Below are 21,686 nucleotides of genomic sequence, written 5' to 3' on the forward strand. Positions count from 1 at the left end.
AAGCACTTGCGGTTGCCTTTGTAAATAGTCATTTACTCTCTAAATGCCAACTACATATGCGCCATATCGGCATAGTGGACCCAGGATTGTGGGACTCTGCGTTTCTTTGCCTAAAATCACTATAGCAAATGTGTAACAAAAAAGCACTTTGGTGCAGTGAGGTTTGCTGATCTACAGTTAGATTTGCTTGCCAGCATGCAGGAAATGTTCTAAAGTGCAGACATTGTGCATCCCATCCTGAAATCACTATAGCAACTGTGTAACAAAAAACCCACCATGGTGTATTGGGGTTGCTGATGAGCTGCTGGGGCAATCTGCAGCCTTTCCCTTAGTCGCTGGGTTTTTATTAAAGATAGGCAGAGGCCAGTGCATGGAAGGGCCAGCCTGATATGGCTTTCTGATACCACAGTATCATGTGCACATGTATGTAAAATTACATATATAAAGTTTTCAGAAAACAACCTATTGGTTTTTATTTGGTTTGGAAAATGTAATGACGCAGTTTTTTTTATTATACTACACTAGACTTTTGGATACCTTGACTAGACCTGAAAAAATATAGAAAAATAATCAAGACTGGTTATTGACTTGTGGGACTTCTCTGACCCACCCTCCTTCTCGCTTTCAGTGACTTTTTATACTTCATTGGTGCTCCGCTGCAAAAAAGAGAATCACATGCCCTACTTCCGAAGTTTACAACTGAGACAAGTAATGTCTTCTGCTTTCTAGACAGCTCAAAGTCCTGATGTATGTGAAGGACAGAGCTTGTTGCTTTTCAACTGAAAAAAGAGACGTTACTACCACTCTTCGGTGTAGCGTAGCAGCGTTGCTGTTTTGAGTGTGTCCCAGGCACATAGTGTATGTGAGCAGTGGTACACAGGTTTGACCAGCACCCAAGGCTGCCATCACAAATCGTAGGGCCCAGTAAAGACCTGTGACCCCTGTGCCCTGTCCCACTGCCCCTTAGCCTGCTTGCCATTGGGCTACCATCCCATGGTCTGGAAATGGTCCCCAGAAAGGAAGACCCCGGTCCCAATCTCTGGAAAGGGGCCATCTGAACCCCAAAGCCCACAAGGTCACTGAAACAGGTAGCTGGTCTCAACAGTCTTAAGTCTCAGGCCACAAGGCCCAATGAGGAGGCCCATGACAGATTATGGAGGCTGCCCCCCCGAGACCCATACATGGGGTATCCACCTGATGGCAGCCCTGCCAGTGTCCCTCATTCCTTTGCAGCAAGTCACGCACTTCTTCTTTATTGCTGTTTATTAAAACAAAATGCCCAAAATGTATTTTATTTTTAAACAAGCCAATGTATCAGAAATTCTTGCGTCTGTTCTTCTTTTTATTGTTTCCTTTAAATCTACACAGCAGGCATCTGCTTTCTCATGGCTTGTAGAGATGTTTGTACACAATACACAAATTGTGAAATTACAGAAGCAGCAAAAATGTTTTTACGAAAAGTAAGTTTCACACAGAAAGGTCCACGCTTACAATATGTGTTTTCAGCAATAGGTCCTAAAATCGGAAACCTCAACTGCAACATCTCTCTCGGTGACAGTTTTCAGGATTTGCTAGGACAGAAGCTAAGGATGGCATTACCCGCAGCACCTTGATAATGTCCTTTCTGCGGCTGTTTATGGGATTTATTTGCAAGTGAAAAAAGCTACAGTAACACTACATTCACTATTAACCTATACATTATGCAGGGCCACCTGAAACCTTCTTGTAGGGAAAGCTCACTCAGTTGTGCCCTTTATAATGTTAAGTTTAAGTCAGAGGGTTGGAATATCCAGACCCTAAGAAAGAAGAGTGCTGTGAGTGGGTGCAGTGCTGTGAGTGGGTGCAGTGCTGTGAGTGGGTGCAGTGCTGTGAGTGGGTGCAGTGCTGTGATTGCGTGCAGTGCTGTGAGTGGGTGCAGTGTTGTGCGTGCAATGTGTGAGTGTGCGCAGTGCAGTGAGTGCTGTGGGTGAGTGCGGTGCTGTGAGTGTGTGAGTGCGGTGCTGTGAGTGGGTGCGTTGCTGTGAGTGTGCGCACTGCTGTGAGTGCAGTGCCCTGTGCCAGCCGCGCTTTGCCCCTGTTGCCCGGGCGGTGCTGTGTGTTAGAGCGGAGGCTGGAGATGGGCCGCTTGTTTTCCTCTCGCGATCATTGCCTGCTGCCTCTCCCCTCCTCCTGTCTCTCCCTGTCACTCCATCTCTTCCCTCATGGCTGCTCTCCGCAGGCTCGTCCGGGCGCTCCGTACCCCTCAGCAACCCTGGTCCGGTGCCCAGCCCCGGGCAGTGTCCGTCCAGAAGCCCGGCTCCTCGGCGAACGCTAGGCCTTCGTTTGTGCTCCTGGTCTCCGGGGCTGCCGGGGCAGGGCTGGCACTGGCTTGTTATGTCACCTATCGTGACAGCAGCAGCTTTCAGCACTGGGGAGAGCGACGACATGGAGACACGGCCCCCCGAAACATGGGTGAACAGCGGCTGGATCGGGGGTCTCCGGGCCGGCGGGGACCGAGCATCCTCCTGCCTGTCAGTGCTGCCAACGAGACGGTAACTGCAACCATCCCATATGCACACACTGTACATATAGTGCCGCATACACAGGGCATCTGTACCCCATCAGCACTGCATATGGAGCCATATCGGGGAATTATTACAGGGTCCCTGTCCAACATGTGATTATATGCATGTCTGGGGGCCAATGGGCATATCTATATATAATGTGTGTGTGTATATAGCTATATAATGTATGTATATATATATATATATATATATATATATATATATATATATAAATAAATAATGTATGTGTGTATATATATATATATCTATCTAAATAATGTATGTGTGTATATATATATATATCTATCTAAATAATGTATGTGTGTATATATATATATATATATGTATATGTGTGTATATGTATGTGTGTGTGTATATGTATGTATATATATATATATATACATATATATATATATATATATGTATATATATATGTGTATATATATATATATATATATATATATATAAGCAGGTCGTGTGAAACGTGCAGGTGTGGCCTGGAGCATTGTAAGTAGACCCCTGGGAAATACAGAGATCACTAATTCATAGCATTGATCGCTGTGTGTGTCACTTCCAAATGTGACAGCCTAACTGCTGTGGTGCCTTAATATACATCCTCAGCCATAGGGGATTGAACATAGAGGCCAACAAAGCTAATGCGTAGGACATCTGGCAGTCTAAGGGAGGTCTAAGGTTATAGCCCCTGAAATTCACAATTCATATCATTCATATTGCCGCGGCCTCTAGGCTGCAGTATGGACTTAAAGAGAGAAAGGCACTCTTCCTTCTTACATCCAAATTTGGCATTAGAGCTTGTTGCGGATATATACTGTAGGTTATAAGATGTTGGGGATATATACTGTAAGCTATAAGATGATGTTGATATATACCCTAAGATATAAGATGTTGCAGATATATACTGTAAGAAATAACCCCTTTTCATTGAAAGCAAATGTGTATTTTCTATTGAGGAAATTAGTATTTTTTTAATTAATTAGTGGTTTGAGACCCATCCAGCAGCGCTGCCCCCTCCTCTAGGACCTGCTTTAACTTAAAGGATAATATATAGCCGTAACAGGTGTCTGTACACTGACAGTCTTTAAACTGCTTGGTTATTGCAGACCACCAAAGACGCAGCACAGTATTAGTTAAAAGCAAAGGGACAGAGGCTGTATAGGATATATCTATATAAATATATAAATTATATAAAGCAATAATCAAATGTTTTAATTTAAGGAGAAAAAGGTAAACATTAATGGCTGTCTTTGAACACATCAACGCAACACAGAAACCTTTAATAAACGTTTTTCTTTTACTTTCTATGGCAACAGCCTATTAGTACAAGCTTTTGCGTCACATGACATAAATAAAGTGCAACTACATCCCACAGGGCAGCATTTTATCTGGGCTGGTCAGCAATGTGTAAAAATGATATGTCTCCTGGAAAACATGGCTGATGTGATCACCCTTCTTCAACATAGACCATGATCTCTCAGTATACTGAAATAAATACAGCTATAGGACAGCAAAGTGGTGGTCCAAATTCAAATAGTTAATGCTTGGTACTTGGTACATATTGTTCCAATTCTTGATTAGGGCGGTGATTTTAACATTTGTCTTATGATGGGCTATAGTGTAAGGATTTCAAAACGATAAGCATGCATGGAAATGAAACACGCAGGATGTGAGGACAACCGGCTTGTAATCGCATGGCAATTACCTGCTTTAGATTATATCTCCTATAGGACACGTAAGGGCTATGTGTGCAGCCAATCACAAGGTCAGTTTGGGCTACCGGCTTGGTCCTGGATCAGATAACCCATGTTCCTGATACTAGCAGGGATGAAAATGGTATTTAAGAGGTAAATGTCCCTTTAATTCCCAGTCTGTGTTTATTTTATCTCTGTAATTGGCAGGTGTCTCCATTATGCATGGCTTTTTTGTGCATTGTACATGGAGGTTTGGTTGTTTGATGCTGGCCGTGGGCTCTGACAGTGATATTTCCATGCAGGTGCTGTGCTTTGTAAACATGGTTTTCCTTTGCACTTTTGCAGTGAACAGATCCCCTGTACTGCAGCTTGACAGTAAGCACAGCCAGGAGATGGGATAACAGAGCTTTGTGTGTCTACCCAGAGGAGGCGATGATTCAGGAAGGAACGGGGTTGGGGGTTGGTGGACAATTTCAACAATCAGATGCAGCATTTAGTTTTGAATGCCTTATCTCACGCTGTTCTGCATGGGTCCAAACTCTACAAGTTCAGTGGAACTCCTTGTCAATTGTTAGATCCTTGATGTAACGTTTCGTGTCATCTGTTTTATCATCGGTCTAATGTTTAGTGGCATTTATTTCGGGAGATATATTTTCAGTGTATAATGAAGAGGTTAAAAGTATTCCATTCATATTGTGGCCTGCCAAGATTTCTGGAGACGGTTACTTATGAAAGTTTACCATTTGTAAAATGAAGGCTCGTCTAATAAGGAATGCAATCCCGTATAACTGTTTACAAATTCATTTCTAATGAGTGACGTATGAGCTCATTGGGATGCACTAGTAATAAAGGGTCAAACCAGGTCAGTTGCAGCAATAGCCATGAAACTCCATCCCTTTAAATGTTATTTTGGGAATAAGCAGACGTGTCATAGTCCAGTGATGTGTGAAATGTACTGCAGCTGAGCCGTATTGGTGATCAATATATATATATATAGATATATATCTCAAAGCTAGAAGCAAATAAAGCGTGCTTTGAGGCACGGTTCCTGTATGTGTATTCTAGTCTATTCTTCTCTGTCTCTCTCTGATATGGTAGATCTTCTCACAGTCACCACTTGTGTGCCCTCACTTGGACTATACCAGCCATCAGCACCCCATATCCCTCCTCCTTATCCACCATATTCTACACCACAATGACTACAAATTGATTTAGTAAATTGCATCCATAAACTGTACCACAGATTTCTCATGGACTGACGGACCATATTATGGGCCTTCTTTGATATCTTCTTTTTGTGGAGGCCTAAGTTGATTGTGTTATTGTGTATATATATATATATATATATATAATATACTATGTAATAATGTTATTATATAATGTTACTCAGTATAAATGCACGTACATCCCAACTTTCTTAAAGTTAGATGATCGAATCCTGATTAAACCATAAACATGGCACAGGGTGTTCAGAAAACGTTCCTGGATTTGTAACTGTTCTTTACAGCAGCGTTTTTGTACGCCATATGCTACAACAAATGTTACAACAAATGCAACTGAAAACAATAGCTTTCGGAACCTCGAGGCGCTTTGCAACACCTTGTGGCATTGTTTAAAACATGGAAATTTATTGTTCCTTTAAAAACCCAAATTACAGTCACACAATTTTTAAGTGTTCCTGTCGACAATTTATTAGTCCAAAGTAAAATTTACATTGTATTAAAATGTTTGCATTGCAATCGTATTGTTGTCTTTCCGATATTATATATACCGCGTTATAAGTAGTTTGTAGGTTTCCACTACAGCTATTGTTCGGATCCACACAGATCAATGATAATAAGGAATAGTTTTTAGGTTAGTAGATTTTAGACAAAATAAAAAAAAAAAATACTTTCATTTTTAAAATTGGTAAAAAATTCATAAAAATGCCCCAAGATGGCCCAGGAAAAAAAAATTGGCTTCTAAGTATGAAAAATGATCTAACATTATGACAGGGCACAATAAAACCGGGTCGCCATGGTTCATGTGCTGAACACACAAACTGGCTTTATACAAAGCTGCGGCCAGAACTAAGTCTATACAGAGCTGGCTTTTTCCCCGTGCGCTGCCAGGATAGAAGAGCTCAGAAAGGTCATGTGACAAGATGTCATGTGACCCCCATAGCGGTACTGTGGTAGTAAATATGGCGCCTGCGTGTGGAGTGGATTTGTTGAGCCCTGCAGTATGAGAGAAATATATGTATTAGTGGGGGGGGCAATTCTTTGTGTACTTTTTTAGTGTTCAGATGGCGATGGATCAGAGCTTTGGAGGCATATAGACAGCATACGCATAAATGTAAACATAATGGGGTGTATAATACGGTAAATGTTTGGTATATCTTATGTTAAACCTTCTGCCGGTCATTTGAGGCTAGATCATAGGTTACATCGCTGCTAACTCACTTCTTGGCCACAGAATGCTTTCTGATCTCTGATTCCTGGCCTTAGAATAATATTAAAACAGTAATACGTTGCATCTTTATATCTGAGGGAGGCTAAATACAAGTTAAGCCTCTTTGTTTTCCTTTAGATTCGGTTTCACAGCTTTTATGACCTATTAAAACAATTAATTTGCACCTTAGTTGATTCGGTATACAGTAGCAGAGTTTAAATACCTACACAAGTGAGATTAATTGGATTTTCACTGCTAATCTGATAGAGGTTTATGTAGTGTGGCTATTAAGGCTTGTTTAAACATGTACTAGAGTACTCTCAAATGTCAACAAGCTGCAACAACCCGGAGCGTGAATGAATCCCACAAACCACTGTCGATGTGTTGGAGGGATAGGAAACCCCAGATTTTGCTGACAGCAGTAACACTTTTCTCCATCGCCCCATCGTTTGTCTTGGTTTGGCAAAGAACCCAAGGCATTCTGTCAGCACAGTAAGGCTGATCATAAATCGCATGCTTAAATTACGTGTCCTTCCCAACGTACGTGTAAATTAAGGAAACCTCAGAATGATTTGCCTTGCATGATAGGGACAATTGGCATTGCTGAAATAATTCAATATGTTTACATATAATATTATCTGGCTCATTTCAATAAGTTCTTGCGTCTATCATGTCCTTAGTTTTCATAGAAAATCAGAAAAACAGTGATGGCTTCACTGTCCCTTGAGAAAAAACTGGGAAAGCCATTTGGTACTGGGTGTCTGCATAAACTCACTTGATCCCAGTGAATTTTCCAGTTATGACTACGTTCCAGAAGTGGTTCCCAGTTTGGCAAATGGGACACGAGGTTTCAGGAGCAGCAGAACTGGTCAGGACTGGGCATCTCTGCAGGACATTTCTCATAGCACTACTCCGCAATGCACAGGACGGCTGGGGGCATTTTACATTAAATATTGTATTCTTCTTAAAATGACACAAACGTTCTTTTAATGAATGCTTTCTTTTGTACTGACCTTAGTAAGTGTATGGATAAACACTTCTGCCCAGGGTACCAGAATACGTAGCTGAGAGATATAAATGAAGTCCCATCATTAGACGTTACATTCCTTTGTGATTTGGTGACTTCAAACATTACTATGATGTTGTGTAAATATCATTGTGCTTGTCATGTCTGCATTTGGATTACATATTGAGAATGAGTCTTTAAACGTGATACAGGTATATTTGCATCAGTGGGTTACATGGTTGAGTGATCTATTTGCATGATGACAGTCATAATATGTAGCCTTAGGCCGTGGAATAGTATATTCTTCCCTACTCCTTTTCTGGTGTATTATATCAGTTTACATTTCAGTAGCATTTCTGCATGTTCAGTTGTTAACATTTCTTGATGACTCTATGGATGGATATTTCTTCAATGTAGTAAATTTATAATGCAGAACCCACATTGTCAAGTAGCATTGGCAGTTTGGTTCTGCCATGTTTTAATGTCAATCTATATCTAATGTTTTAGAAATATGAATGTGGTGCATAAACATGTTTGTTGCAAACACATTTAGCTTAATTAGGATTAAACCACAGTGTATGGGAACAACATTAGATTAGGACCCTTTCCTAGTGCCAGCCTTTACAATACATGACCCCTTCCAGGTCCAGCGAGCAGCCTAGTAATACTAGTCATCGGTGCTTAATGTGCTTAATCACGTTCTAAGATCTAGAACCCCTGAGCTCAAGGGCTTCTAGAGGTCTAGCATAAAGACATTCAGTGCTTTATATGGTCAATGTATTATACATTTTATTTCATATGATGCCCCAAATTGTGTGGTTGTAGGTGTGCATGGACTTTAAAGAAAACAATATATCAGGCTAGTTAGATATGATGGAGAGATTTGGAGTTTGGAGCCTGCTTCATGTCATTTAAGTTGTCTACAAAAGCAGGGACAGTAAAATCTATTATAGATCAATGGATTCTATGTTACCTCTGTATTTTATTGTTATGTCTAAGAAATACTCTTCCTGAAGCTGAGTAACCGGCATTGGATAGCGTCCATCTCCTAGCCTTGCCCAACTGAGAGAGTCAAAGCTGAGCCAGTACTTCTTATGTGAAATTTCCTCTTGCAGTAGTTGGATCTGGCTCAGCTTGGGCACGATCCGGCCAGCCAAACCCAAAGTATAGATCTGGTTTGGCTCAGCTCCGCCAAGCCATCTGCCAGCTTGCCTACCTCTAAGTTCTCTGATATTTGGCTTGGTCTGGCTTTTCCTATGTTTAACCTTCATGATTACATTTCCGTTCCCAAGCAATATCTTAAACACAGCCAGTAATATACCTTTCCTTTGTCTTATAAGGAAGCTTCCTTGTTTTGTTGTCAGGGGTAACTAAAAGGGGCTTAAGATCTTAGCCCATTCTGGAAAATGCCTCAGGTAGGGAAGAATGCTAACAATGTATGCATTGAATGTGCAATGTGTGTATAGTGTATTCTGATGGGTTATCTGGTGTTTGTCATGGGCATAGAGTCTCTGCTGAAGATTATATTGGCTCCAGTCCCAGGCCTTCTAGGAACTAAAAACAGAGACATTTAATTTTAATGAACTAGGAGGGGATACATTCACTACAATTATTAATATATATATATATATATATATATATATATATATATATATATATATATATATATATATATATATCCACTAGTAATTCTAAGCACTCATGTGTCTTGTATCAATAATAAAAAGAAAAAAAATATATTAACATGAAAATGATGTTATTTTGTTGCTATTTGCACTAGGGTGCTGAACATTTAAAGCTGGAGTGCTGTTAATATGGATTACTATATATATATATATATATATATATATATATATATGTTATTTTTTAAATTTATGTTTATATGTTGTATATCGCCAAGTAATGCACCTTTCATACGACCCTATTCCACCTGCAATTTAGTACAGGTGTACTGCACCTGATTTATCAAATATAATCAATTATACAGCGACGTTAATCTAAGATGTGCCGAAGCTTCTGATTTAGCACCAGTTTACCCAGCTAGTTCATTAAGATTTCATTGAATAGGTACTAAGTGAGGTCCTTTCTGAGCCAATGTAGTGTGTTCCTTTGGTAAGGTGTTACCAAACAACTTCTTTTGTGCTATTCAATGCAAATGTGCCCTCATCTACATCAATGGTGTGTAGCATTGTCTTCATTATACATGTAAATCTAATCAAGTTGCTTTTAGTCTGCATTAAGCTGTTGCCAATTACTGCCTTAATACACACCAGGAACAATATCGTCTGGTTCCAGGCCACTAAATTTGTATCATTTAATATCACTTCGGGAACAAATGCGTACAATGTGGTTTTAATTCGTAATTTTTTTCCCACACTTTAATTGTTTTGAAAGTGCCCTGGGAACTAAAGAGTTTTTTCAGTACTACTACTGCTTATTGCCAGAGTGGTTTAGGTTTAGATTGCAAGCTTCAGGGGGCAGGACAGGTTATGCTGTTTTGTTGCCTTATTGTGTGACCAATTTGCTGTCAAATGTTAATCTCTAAGGATACCTGGCAGTACTTATTAATATATATTTATATATCTATATATCTATATATTAGTGGGGTGACCACATTGGTTATTTTTAGGGCATATTTTGTAGGGCAGCGGATGTAAAATGCTGTTCTGCAGTAGGATTATAAGAGAGTAATGGATTTCCTTTTGTAAATGTGTACATTAGACTTAGAACACGGCAAAACTTTACATAAACATGTAACAGATGCAAGAATGACATATTTAAGCATAGTTGCTAGCTGTTGCGGTTGGGTTAATGTACATTTCATTACATTTATTTACATTGCGCCACCAGATTCTGTAGTTCTATTACAATAGGGGGACAGTGAAAATTAATAATAACATAAAAATCACAATATACACTTTGACATACGTTGGGAGCTACTGTTACAGAAGACCAAGGAGCTGCTCTTACAAGGTTGCAATCTATTCTACTTAATGAGCGGGTGGTTATTTATATTGCATGTGCATCTGTAGGGTCCATGTGAACTACTATGTTGAAGTTAAATTGAATATTATTTTATCATGTAAAATCAAGTGCACTTGTAGTAAAGCCTGTCAGCCTCAAGCTGCCCTTGGACTAAATACTGATACGTGAAGGTAATAGAAGTTGTAAAGAAATAACAGGAAAACATACATATATGTATATGGAGACAGAAACATATGATGTCAGCTGCCTCTAAAAAGAAAAATTTTATTTTAATTTCCATGGGTGACGGATTTATATTTAGATATTTGCCCCAGAATGAATACAGGTAATATAATATACAATGGGTTAAGCAACAAAAAAGTTGTTCTCCGCTTGTTGCTCAGCTACAGCTTTTCTAATCTGATTAAAATTATTGGAGGAAGCTTTTGTGTGGTCTCAGTACATGGATATTTCTTGCCTGTTCTCGGAAACAAACACTTTTATAGTATATGGCAGGGGTTCTCAAACTGCGGCCCTCCAGCTGCTGCAGGACTACATCTCCCATAATGCTCCTTCAGCTAAGGGGCTGGCTGAGGAGTATGGGAGATGTAGTCCTGCAGCAGCTGGAGGGCCGCAGTTTGAGAACCCCTGGTATATGGCATCCATCACGCCTGCGCAAGGCTTCCCTGCAGTAGAAGTCTTGTCCACGGTGTCTAGTGGGGAAATGAACAGAGATCAGAGTTCCATCAAGACACTTCTGGTCAAATGTGGTTTATATATGATGCACAATGCCTAAAATCATTCTATAAATGGATCCGTGATCCTTTATACATACCTTCATTGCAGATGCAACACGATCCCTTTGGATGTGATGGCTCTTTTTGTCTTTTTTTTGGGAGTGATGGGGAAAAAAGCGTGAACAAATATTTATATATAGGATCCCCAACATTTTACGTATTTAGATTGAAAGCCCTACATATTCCAATGTTGTAATCAGGAAAATTGGAAACAGTTTTTGCGTCGGCCCAATTTCAACCTCAATCTCATGACCTCACCATACACAACACCCACTGTGCCAGCAGCTATGCCCGTGTTCCAAGTATATGGTTTCATTAGGGCCTGAACAGCCTAGAGAAACAAGCTGTGTAGGACACCTCTCCTCCTTTACTGCCAATGGAGAAAAAGGGATATGGGAAAATAGCTGGAACCCCTTTATCAGCCAGTTCTCAATGATATATGAAAGTGATAATTAGTATATCGCATCGCACCATAAGGTTATCGCCTGCTTAACACTTATGTATAAGTGAATTATGTCTGTAATTAAACCTCAATCATCAGTTCATTATTATATTTGCAGCTTTGAAGTATCCTTAATTTAAGAATTTGGGAATATGTAGCTAATCCAATGCTGTGTTGAGTAGTGCTAAACAGGCGATAAGATTTAGGTATCCGGAACGACTACTTAGATTGTGTATACTTAAATTTACGAATAAATAAACGTGTATATTTATATATTTCAATGTTATTTATGCTGCTAAGGCACCACTTAACAGCTGCGTATCCTAATTAAACCAATGCATCCGGAATGCCTGAAGGCGTAGGGTGATTTTTTTTTTACCATTATTTATTTCAGATTATTAAACAATGCAGATTAAAAGAGTATTAAATCATGTGTTATATATAATTAGGATAACCTTGTAGAAGTTACAGCTGGAATCAGGCATATTAAAAAATATACATGTTTGATGCATAGTAAAGTTGCCAAAACAAGGGCAAAATATTGAGGGGGGGTATGAATGACTCATGTTATAATTTTGTATATTTTTTTGTAAGTTAAATTCGACTAAAAAAATATGTAACTTTACATAATAAAATATCAGCAGTAGTTACTGAATAAATGGTGCACCTTCTGTTTTTACCCAGTTTACAAACAATTTCAAAATAATAATAATTGAATAATAATTTCTTGATAATTGTTTTGTTTGTTAGTCACTAAATTTTGAAGTTTTTTGAGGAAAAAAATAGACTATAATTTAAGCATCCAGGGGAATGAAAAACCCAGATCCAAAAGGGAAATTCGATGAATGCCTATCCTAAAGTGTTCACGAGAGTCTCGGGATGGGGTCTGCTGTACGTCATAATGTTTTACGTGTAAAGCAGATACAATGATGGATCTTAGCTTCCAGTTCCTTTATTACCGGAGCTGAGAAAAACATTCTCTGGGTTTTGGTAGGGAACAGTACTGAAAGTAATCTGAAAGTATTTCATTCATTCATTTCAGGTAATTGGATTGAATATTCATGGGTAGCTTAATTGAATTAGCCAACTAGCATCATGCGTGCACCTGAAGCACTTTGATGTTTGCGATAAATTGCTTTGTGTGCATTTCCATGATGGTCCTTTTCATTTTTGAAAGAGGAATTTAAGTATCTGCTTCGGTAAGAGGTCACTTGAATAAGACGTATATATTGTTTGCATTTTATGTAGTGGTTGTGAGTGAAGACGGACAGCTGTGAACTGAGATATGTGTGCATGGGGTGTGAAGTGCCCTGAGTGTTATGTTCTTGTGCAGATTACTCTTGTTCCTCTCAAAGTGATTATGGCCCTAAGCCCTTAGGAAAACCTCACGGCTCTTTTGCAAATCCCATGCGGTAGCTGAACAGGAGCTGTTTCACTCGGTCACCTGTTATTGCGGAAATTCGCAGGCAAGTGACAAACGGCCAGAGCCAAAAAGGCAACCTGTAGCATTTCAGCTGTCATTAAAGAAAGCCTCCTCAGAATGTATATAATATATATTAAAGTAAATGCACATTTTGCTCTCATATACATTTCACAAGTGAAGGTAAAGTGCTGCCCTGCAAGATGTGGGATGTAAAGTTGAGTAATTCATTGTCTTGTGAGTTTCTACATCCCACCTTGATATATGACAGTGAAATATATCATAATATAATTTTCATGTAAATATATTATTATATAAATTTCACATGGAAATCGCTACCTGGCATTAAGTTGCAATCATACAAGGCAGAATTTAGTGATAAATTATGTGCGTGGCCTTTACAAAATGTCAGAGGTGGATAGTAATATGAGGTCTGTAGGTCATCAGTAGGCCTGAAATAAATAGTATCCGGTTCTTACACCCTCCACTTTCATAACCGGGGTCACAGTATTGATGCACAATGATCCATGTCGGTAAAATACACAGGGCTACAGGGCTACAGAATAACAATAATTGTGTTTTAGATTTAGAGTGTTGTGCCAGGCATGTATTTACTTTTTTCATTTTTCCATGTATTATTGTATGTAAATTCTCACTGTCCATCTTCCAGCAGGCACGTACATGTGTAATGTGTGTGTCACACTCTGTAGCGCAGACAAGTCGTAAGGGATGACTAAACTGTTGTATTCAAACAGACATGGGGATCGCCCTTTCAGAGCTTATGGTAAATGTTGAATTCCGCTTGTTGCCAGGAATAACCAGTGTATAAGTTTGGACTTCCAGACACTGTATTGTCCCAATCACAGGCTGCCACCTGAGAATGGGAGGTTGTTGCCTACGTTTTCTCCTTCCAACCCCCTATCTTTATTATTTATTTCCTCTTCTCCTCGGTTTGGTTTCAGGTCACACTGTCGTTATTAACACTTGTCGCCATTGCCCTCTTAATTTCCCCCTTTTGCATTTTCAGTTCCTCCTCCCTTTAACCGCCTCTTAATTTTTCCACTCTCTTCTCTATATTCTACCTCTCTTAACTTTCTGTTACCAGATACTTACTTTCCTCTCCCCACTCTCTCATGTGTAACACAATGGAAAGTCTTTCCCTTGGAAAAGAAAAGCACATCATAAAAATGAATGCATTTTTAAGTCTGTTATGCTGCGATGACCTAGCAGTAATATTGATTTCAAATAGGCAGTATATGCTTTTATCGCTTTTATTGTTATGGGACAGAAATCAGGTACAGATACTGGCAAAGCAAGAAAAAATGACACATTTGATGTATAAGGAGAAGCTTCTTGGCATTTTTAGTAGACAGAGAGGGTTCAAATCATGGTCCCTTACAGCAGTATTCACAGCAATTAAAAATGTACTTTTTAATACAGAACCATGATAACGTTGGTAACGATTCACAACAATGACCACTATGTACACAAAATATGTTAAAATAATGACACCAAAAATGTATAATTTAATAGAAATCACAAGGTAATGACTATTGCTCTGAAATGTTTGCTTCTTTGTCTGGCGTTTACATCTGCCCAACCTTTTTTTATATGTGATATAGTCAGTTTACATACACATTAAAAATAACTGTTCTTGGCATTGAGCCATGTAAACAGAGCGTTATGGCCGTACAAACAAACGTTCACAGGCTACTTTCCCAAGTTCACTTTTCACAAGCAAGTGAATATTTGCTGGTACTCATAATCTAAATGCCTCATATTGTTATTACAGCTGTAAATTCCCACGGAGAATCCCTGTCCTGGCGAGGATCACCGGACATCTGGAAAGGCCGAAATATTTGGGTTAAAAATAAATCCCTGTAATGCGTGTGATAGGCAGATGAGTTGGATTGGTTTCCAGCAGTCTCTTCAGAATAGTATGTGACTATTTCCTTTAAAGATTTGCTTAGAACCCCTAAAAGTGTGCACATCCATCAGATATATGCAAATGGTTAATGTTTTTGTTAAACATGAAAACTTTTGCATTGTTTTTCCATGGGGAATAGTTTCTGTGGAAAAGATCATGCGGTCTTGAAATCCAGCATAGTTTGGTGTTGGCTGTACAGAGGGCTTAATTGTTGGGGGTATAAATACTTGAGTTACTATAATAACTAACAGGTAGCATTATAGCTTGCAGTTCCTCATGCGGCCACCAGGGCAGAGTGTAGTCAATGCAGTGCTCGGCGTGCATTAAATGGTATAGTTTGTGTGCATCAAAGTGATTATTGGTGAATTTATTACTAAACTACTGTCAGGGCATGTAGTATGAGGTTAAAAGTCCCCGGGTGTCCTTGAATGCATTCAAAATTTAATAAATATTATTGACACAGTTGTTAATCTTTCGTTTTGCCATTAACATCATTATGTTAAAACAAGATATAACTGAAATTTTGCAACCAACTCTCACTAATAAAGGGAATTTACACTTTGCGTTATTGAACGGTGAAACAAATTTCAGCACTAACGCATGGCTGAACTTATCAGTAACCAGAGAAAGCACCTAGTGTTTAAACTGTGGAAACTGTAACTTTACACTGATACTAGATGGGTATTTTACCGCAGAATAGGAAGTGATTGTACATGCTAATCTCAAAATTGGCTTCTGACATTAATGCACTTCCAGTACTGATCTAAGAAAGGATTTGAAATTAAAGTCACAAATTGCAATACTGAAACTGCTGAACTCTGCCCTCGCCTCAGTGCTTCTACATAGTGACATATGTCAGATTATTACACTGGGGCAACACGGCAATAGAGATAAAGAGGAAAATGAGGTTGGAGGTATGGAAAACAATCAACTTCATAAATGTTTGTAAACATTATTTAGAGTGGTTTGGATTGGAAATAAATGCATACATATATACAACTCTGCTTACTGCATTATGAATCAACAACATTGCTGAGGCGTGTATAAAATCTAGCACACAACCATGCAATCTCCGTAGACAAACATATTAGACCTCAGTGACATCGTAATACCACCTTTTCCAGTCAGATCATGATATTTCTGTTCTGCTAGATGTCAGCTCTGTAAATTTTAGAATAGAAATATTTGTTCTGGAAACATGTAGGAACAACAGCTCAGCCCCATAAGCGTAGAGGATCTCCATCAAACAACTTTGGGATGATTTGGAAAGCCTGCTGCAAGCCAGACCTAATCGGCCAACATCAGTGCCCAACCAAAGTAACATTATTGGGGCTGAAAGCCAGCAAATCCCCAGAGCAATATTTTAACATGTAGCGTAAAGCCTTCCTAGGGGTAAGCGTCTGCATTAATGTTTATGGAATGAGATGGTCAACTAGCAGATTTGCACAGACTTTTGGCTGTATACGTTAAATGTTCAGTCTAAAGCGGAATTGTATTGAATGACTATACATTGTTATAGTACTGTTAACACAATATATAGAGAATGCTTTATTTAAAAGGTGCTTGTTTTATAAATTATTTATTTATTTTTTTAAAAGCATTCTTGCCTTAGATATTTTTAGAAATGCTAAGGGAACAGATGATTGTTATTATGTCCTGATATGTAAAACCATAGAATTCAAAGAAGGTACAGTTTCTTTTTCACATGACTGTATACAGTGATGATAACACAGCTGCACAGTATGCATAGTGTTGATTTTTGTTAGGTTCTTTACAAATTGTACATCAAAATAATTCACCCCTTTCAAGTATAGCTGTCTACTGGTTGTGCTTGGGACATCAGTGACATCATTTCTTTCCAGAAGGGCCTTATACTCATCATACATGCGTATATATAGATTATGTGTCCCATACACACACACTGAAGGTTTCTCTTCCTACTTTACAAATTCCTTCATTCCCTTCTTCCTGGCAAAAATAAAATATTTTATTGAGGCAAAGGTTTATGCATGGGTTGTGCAGTGACACCGTCAGCCATCTCCATTACAGAGAGGTATCAGTAATCTGACCAGCCAGGTAACGTCAGTAGGTATTCCATGCCTGGCTCTCTGACCTCTCGTTGCAAAGTGACCCCACCGAGAAACATGTGCCACAGTCCAAAAATACATTAGCTTTTCAGTGCTCAGAACGTACTTAGATGTACTGTAAATATTCACTAGGAGGGGAGTGGATACATGGGACAGCCTTCTAGAAGAAGCAGCAGAGGTGAATTTAAATTTGTATAGCATAAGCTTATAGTGATCGTGAATAGAAGGCAAGGCTAAAGATCAAGATAGGTGTGAGGTCTTAATAAAGTGAAATATATGGATTTGGATAATTTCTCTGATATTAAGATGCCACCCACTGCCCCTATTTACTATGATGTTCTCGTATGGCATAGTTGTTTATATTCAGACTTTACCGTACTACTCCACAATCCTGGATCCAGGCTTTATTTGCTACCATCTTACAATCATCTTACAATTAAAATCTTACAATCTACTTATATTTCAGCAACATTGTTAAAAAGGGTTTGTGAAGTGTATCAATAAAATATAATATTAAAAACAAAACAAATAACAGCAGTACAAATCTTCATTGTACATTCTGGGGGTTTTTGGGGGGATACCTGATACCTTTTCAAATGTCTTTTACCTATTAATGGGCCTTTGTTCACGCCACTGTTTTTCAAACCTATTCGTTCTACTTGTTTAAAGCCAATTTACTTATTAGTGTCTTCAAAGAAACCTCTAATTCAATTATATATGTCCATGCTTCTGTCCTCATCTTCATTTGACCTTTTAACTTGCACTTTCAAATTACCCTGCTTTACTTCCCCGTGCCTTGTAAATATCCAAATGCCTTGTCTTGCAAATTTCGCTAAACATTGTGCTCTTTGTCTTGATATTTTCATTGGTTGTATCTTTTGTTTCATTTTTTAATACTGTATTGTCAGGCTATTCAGTTCTTCTTGGATCAATACAATTAAAGTAAAAAAAAAAAAACACGGGAATCTGCCCGTGGGAATTTATTGGGGCAGCGTTGTAAAATTTGGTAAGTTCCACAACAAGCGAACAAAGTTGGGTAACGTTATTACATTTATGGGCTGCATTAGAATTATTTTGCATATATACCGTATATAAATATATAGTTATAAGGTTTGAAATAAATAATACCGTATAATTAATATTTTAGTATATTTCAATATTTTATTTTATATATATTTACACACACATATATATATATATGTTAATTTTGGACTTTATATATATATATATATATATATATATTAAATCTTGTTATGATTTATAAAAAAGCGCAATTATGAGAATTATCTGACAAGTAGTCTCACCAGTTATGTTTAAAGAACATTTCACAATTTATTTATTTTTAAACCCAAATTTGTAATACTATTAGTTTAGATTATGGATTCTAATATTTAATTATCCTCAGCCTGCCTGAGGATACTAGGAGTTGTAGTCCCCAGAACATGGTGTGCTAGGGCATGATTATCCCTGGCTGCTGTGAACGCTCTTTGGTTTAGCAGCTTCTGCTATGAGAACGCAGCCATGCTTTAAGAATCAGCCATGCTTTGCTTTCACATACAGGAGAGTAAGTGATATAAGGTGATATTCTGTTATCCTGCTTGTAACATATACCTGACAATTCACTTAATCTGTGGATATGATTAGTTATCTTGATTGTATGACACCAACCATTTACACCGTGCTGCTGAACAGTGACACGTAAACCATTAATTGTAGGCGATAAGCTGCTTTAAAGCAAACATTCGAAAATAACAAACCCTACAAAACAAACGCAGTAGGTAGCAACTGTATTTATCTGCCCTAATCAAGGGCAAGCACTGAACCATTAATCCCCTCGCATGCGGGTGGTTAAGAAGCTTTAAACATTTGAACCAAATAGTTGGGAATTTTTGTAGTATATCCAGTGATCTAATATAAGGGTCATGTATGTAAATATATATATATATATATATATATATATATATATATATATATAAGTATTTTGTGTGTGTATATATATATATATAAATATATAATGTGTATATATATATATATAATTTAACACTTTAGAGCCCACAGAAGCACTGTGTTGATGATTGCTTTAGTGGGACCTCTTCAAGAGAACCTTAACACAATTGTGACATTTTGAGTCTCTTTGGTGTGGGAACACATGTACCCCTGGCTGTGGTAAATTGCATTGTGAGGCAGAAACTGAACTACTGTTTCTTTATGGACTTTAACACTTTTGGAGACCAAACGTGCTAAAGCTAAGTGAGAAGAAGTAATAAAAAATGTTTCAGGTCTCACTTCATGTATCGTTCCCAATACAATGATCCTAGCCCAGGGTTAATGTAATGGCTACAGCAGAGGAGGAGAATACAACCAGGCTAAGGGAAGGAGGTTTCCATCTGAATGACTAAACAAACAACCAGTTTAGTTAATAAAATCAGCATAGCTAATTCACTTAAACATCAGTACAGAAGTTACCATTTGAATAATTAAAGTTGTGCATTCCAAGGCCAAGCCATAGTGAAAACAGCGTGTCTTCTAATTTGTAATCCTTAAGAAGAAATGCGAAAGAAAGCCAAAGTCAAGTGAGAGATCAAGGAGGAGCGAGAAATTTGGAAGGAGATGAGATATGGGTGGAATTCTCTTAAAAGATAAAAACAAAACGGAATATAGACTGGAAAATGGTTATTGACCTTTTGTTGTTAAGTGGAGGGTTCCAAGTATATGCTTGTTCCAAATTATAGTCAAAACTGCGGTTACAAAATTCTGTATCTGCATCCAGGGTTCTTACTCGCTAGACTATTACTCATGTCCTGCTAATCTGGCAGTTATCAAGGTCCTCCATTTTATCTGATATGTTCATCTCTAGAATAAGACAGACTTGAGTAACTAAGTAATACAGTAATTCATTGCATTTTTGCAATGGAGAGCTCAGTAGCTGCTAAATTAACAGCAAAATGCCCACTTATCTTACTTATACAATCTTACTCACATTATGCCCTTATGTCTTTAAACCAATTTTACTGACATTATACCGAGATTAGCCCTTTAGGCTAATAAAAGGTTTGGTTGTAAGTACATACCATTCATTGTTGAAATGTCAAGCGATCTAAATAATACTGTGGCATGGATTCCATGTCCATTTGGACCCTCAGATAGTGATTTTCCTTTCAATTCCCAGTACTTTTAACAATAAGCATAAACAAAAGTCAGGGTCAAAATTTAAGTAAGGTTGGAATATATTTGTCCCGACCCGTATTTAGTCCGGGACAATTGTATGTCAGTTTTTCTAGAGCTACAGCTGAAAAGGCAGTTAATGGAAAAAATAATGTAAGAATTATCATCCCGTCTACTGCATCCGCAGTACTTTATTATCTAGTAGCTATCTATAAGAATTAGTATTTTGTCATCCGTTTACTTAATTAATGTACTCAGGTGCTCTCTCTGCAACTCACCAGTATTTTCAGGAACACTTAATTGATATAAAAGCAGGCATTGATAGGTTGTAAAACCTTTTTAAAAAAAAAAGATTAAAAAAAACATAAACTTTTTTTTGTTTGTATCTGATAAAAACTCCAGAGAGGAGAATAAAATAACAATGAACAAAATGCATTGTTTAAGTCGAACAGCACCATTAAGGCACTTGTACAGTTTGTTTATATTTCTAATGAATTAATTATATTATTAATCATCTAAAAATATATTCTAAATTAATAACCATTGGTGAATAAAATGAAATGTTAAATACTAAATATTTTTTATGCCTACCACAATATATTTATAAAATATAACATTTTATATAATAAAATTGTTAGTTTAGCATTAACAATTTTGGCATAATTAGCTTCAAACATTGTTGGGGACTTTCAGAGGGTGACCTCCAACCTTTCCCACCTTAGACCCTTGTGATGATCATTTGCAGGTATCTGTTAGATGATGAAAGACGGAGTATTGTGTATGGGTTAGATAACTGATATAATTGTTTCAGTTTACCTGTTTAGGACATTATCAGCTTGTAGGCATCGGTATCCCCTGTCAGGCAGTGAATCCCTTATCTGGCATTTAATCTTGTCTGTATGGGAAAACCAAATATTTTGCCCGCTGAGTGAAACTTTTGAATTACTGACCTAACGTAATGTGAGACAATGCCTTGGCAGTGAACCTTTTCTCTTCTTACCCATAGGATAATCAGGTAACAGAACCACTGATGGCCTCACCGCAGCTAGATTGATCTCTGTCTTTGTGTTTGCTTAAGATCCTAGTATCTAAAACATCGCAAATTGTTTTTTTAAACAGCCAACAGAGCAAGGTGTACAGAATCCTGTGCGGTAAAAAGGTAGTCATTAGATTTCATCAGATTCCCAGTTAAAATA

At 38.0% G+C, this 21,686-nt stretch overlaps 1 protein-coding gene across 9 annotated transcripts in view; it reads left to right on the top strand.

The window, feature by feature from the left end:
- Positions 1-2,028: 2,028 nt before the first annotated feature.
- MICU3 (mitochondrial calcium uptake family member 3) overlaps positions 2,029-21,686 on the top strand; it is a 62,036-nt gene continuing 42,378 nt past the window's right edge. For 3 of the 9 annotated variants that reach the window (XM_053458788.1, XM_053458820.1, XM_053458796.1), the window contains exon 1: positions 2,033-2,531. In XM_053458788.1, coding sequence (XP_053314763.1) covers positions 2,202-2,531 — 330 coding nt within the window. In that variant the 5' untranslated portion in view covers positions 2,033-2,201. Of the gene's footprint in view, positions 2,532-21,686 lie in introns of all 9 variants that reach the window. The other 6 variants (XM_053458762.1, XM_053458780.1, XM_053458804.1 and 3 more) reach the window with 4 other exon arrangements.

The sequence above is a fragment of the Spea bombifrons genome, chromosome 1, assembly GCF_027358695.1.
Source record: "Spea bombifrons isolate aSpeBom1 chromosome 1, aSpeBom1.2.pri, whole genome shotgun sequence".
Classification (NCBI taxonomy): domain Eukaryota; kingdom Metazoa; phylum Chordata; class Amphibia; order Anura; family Pelobatidae; genus Spea; species Spea bombifrons.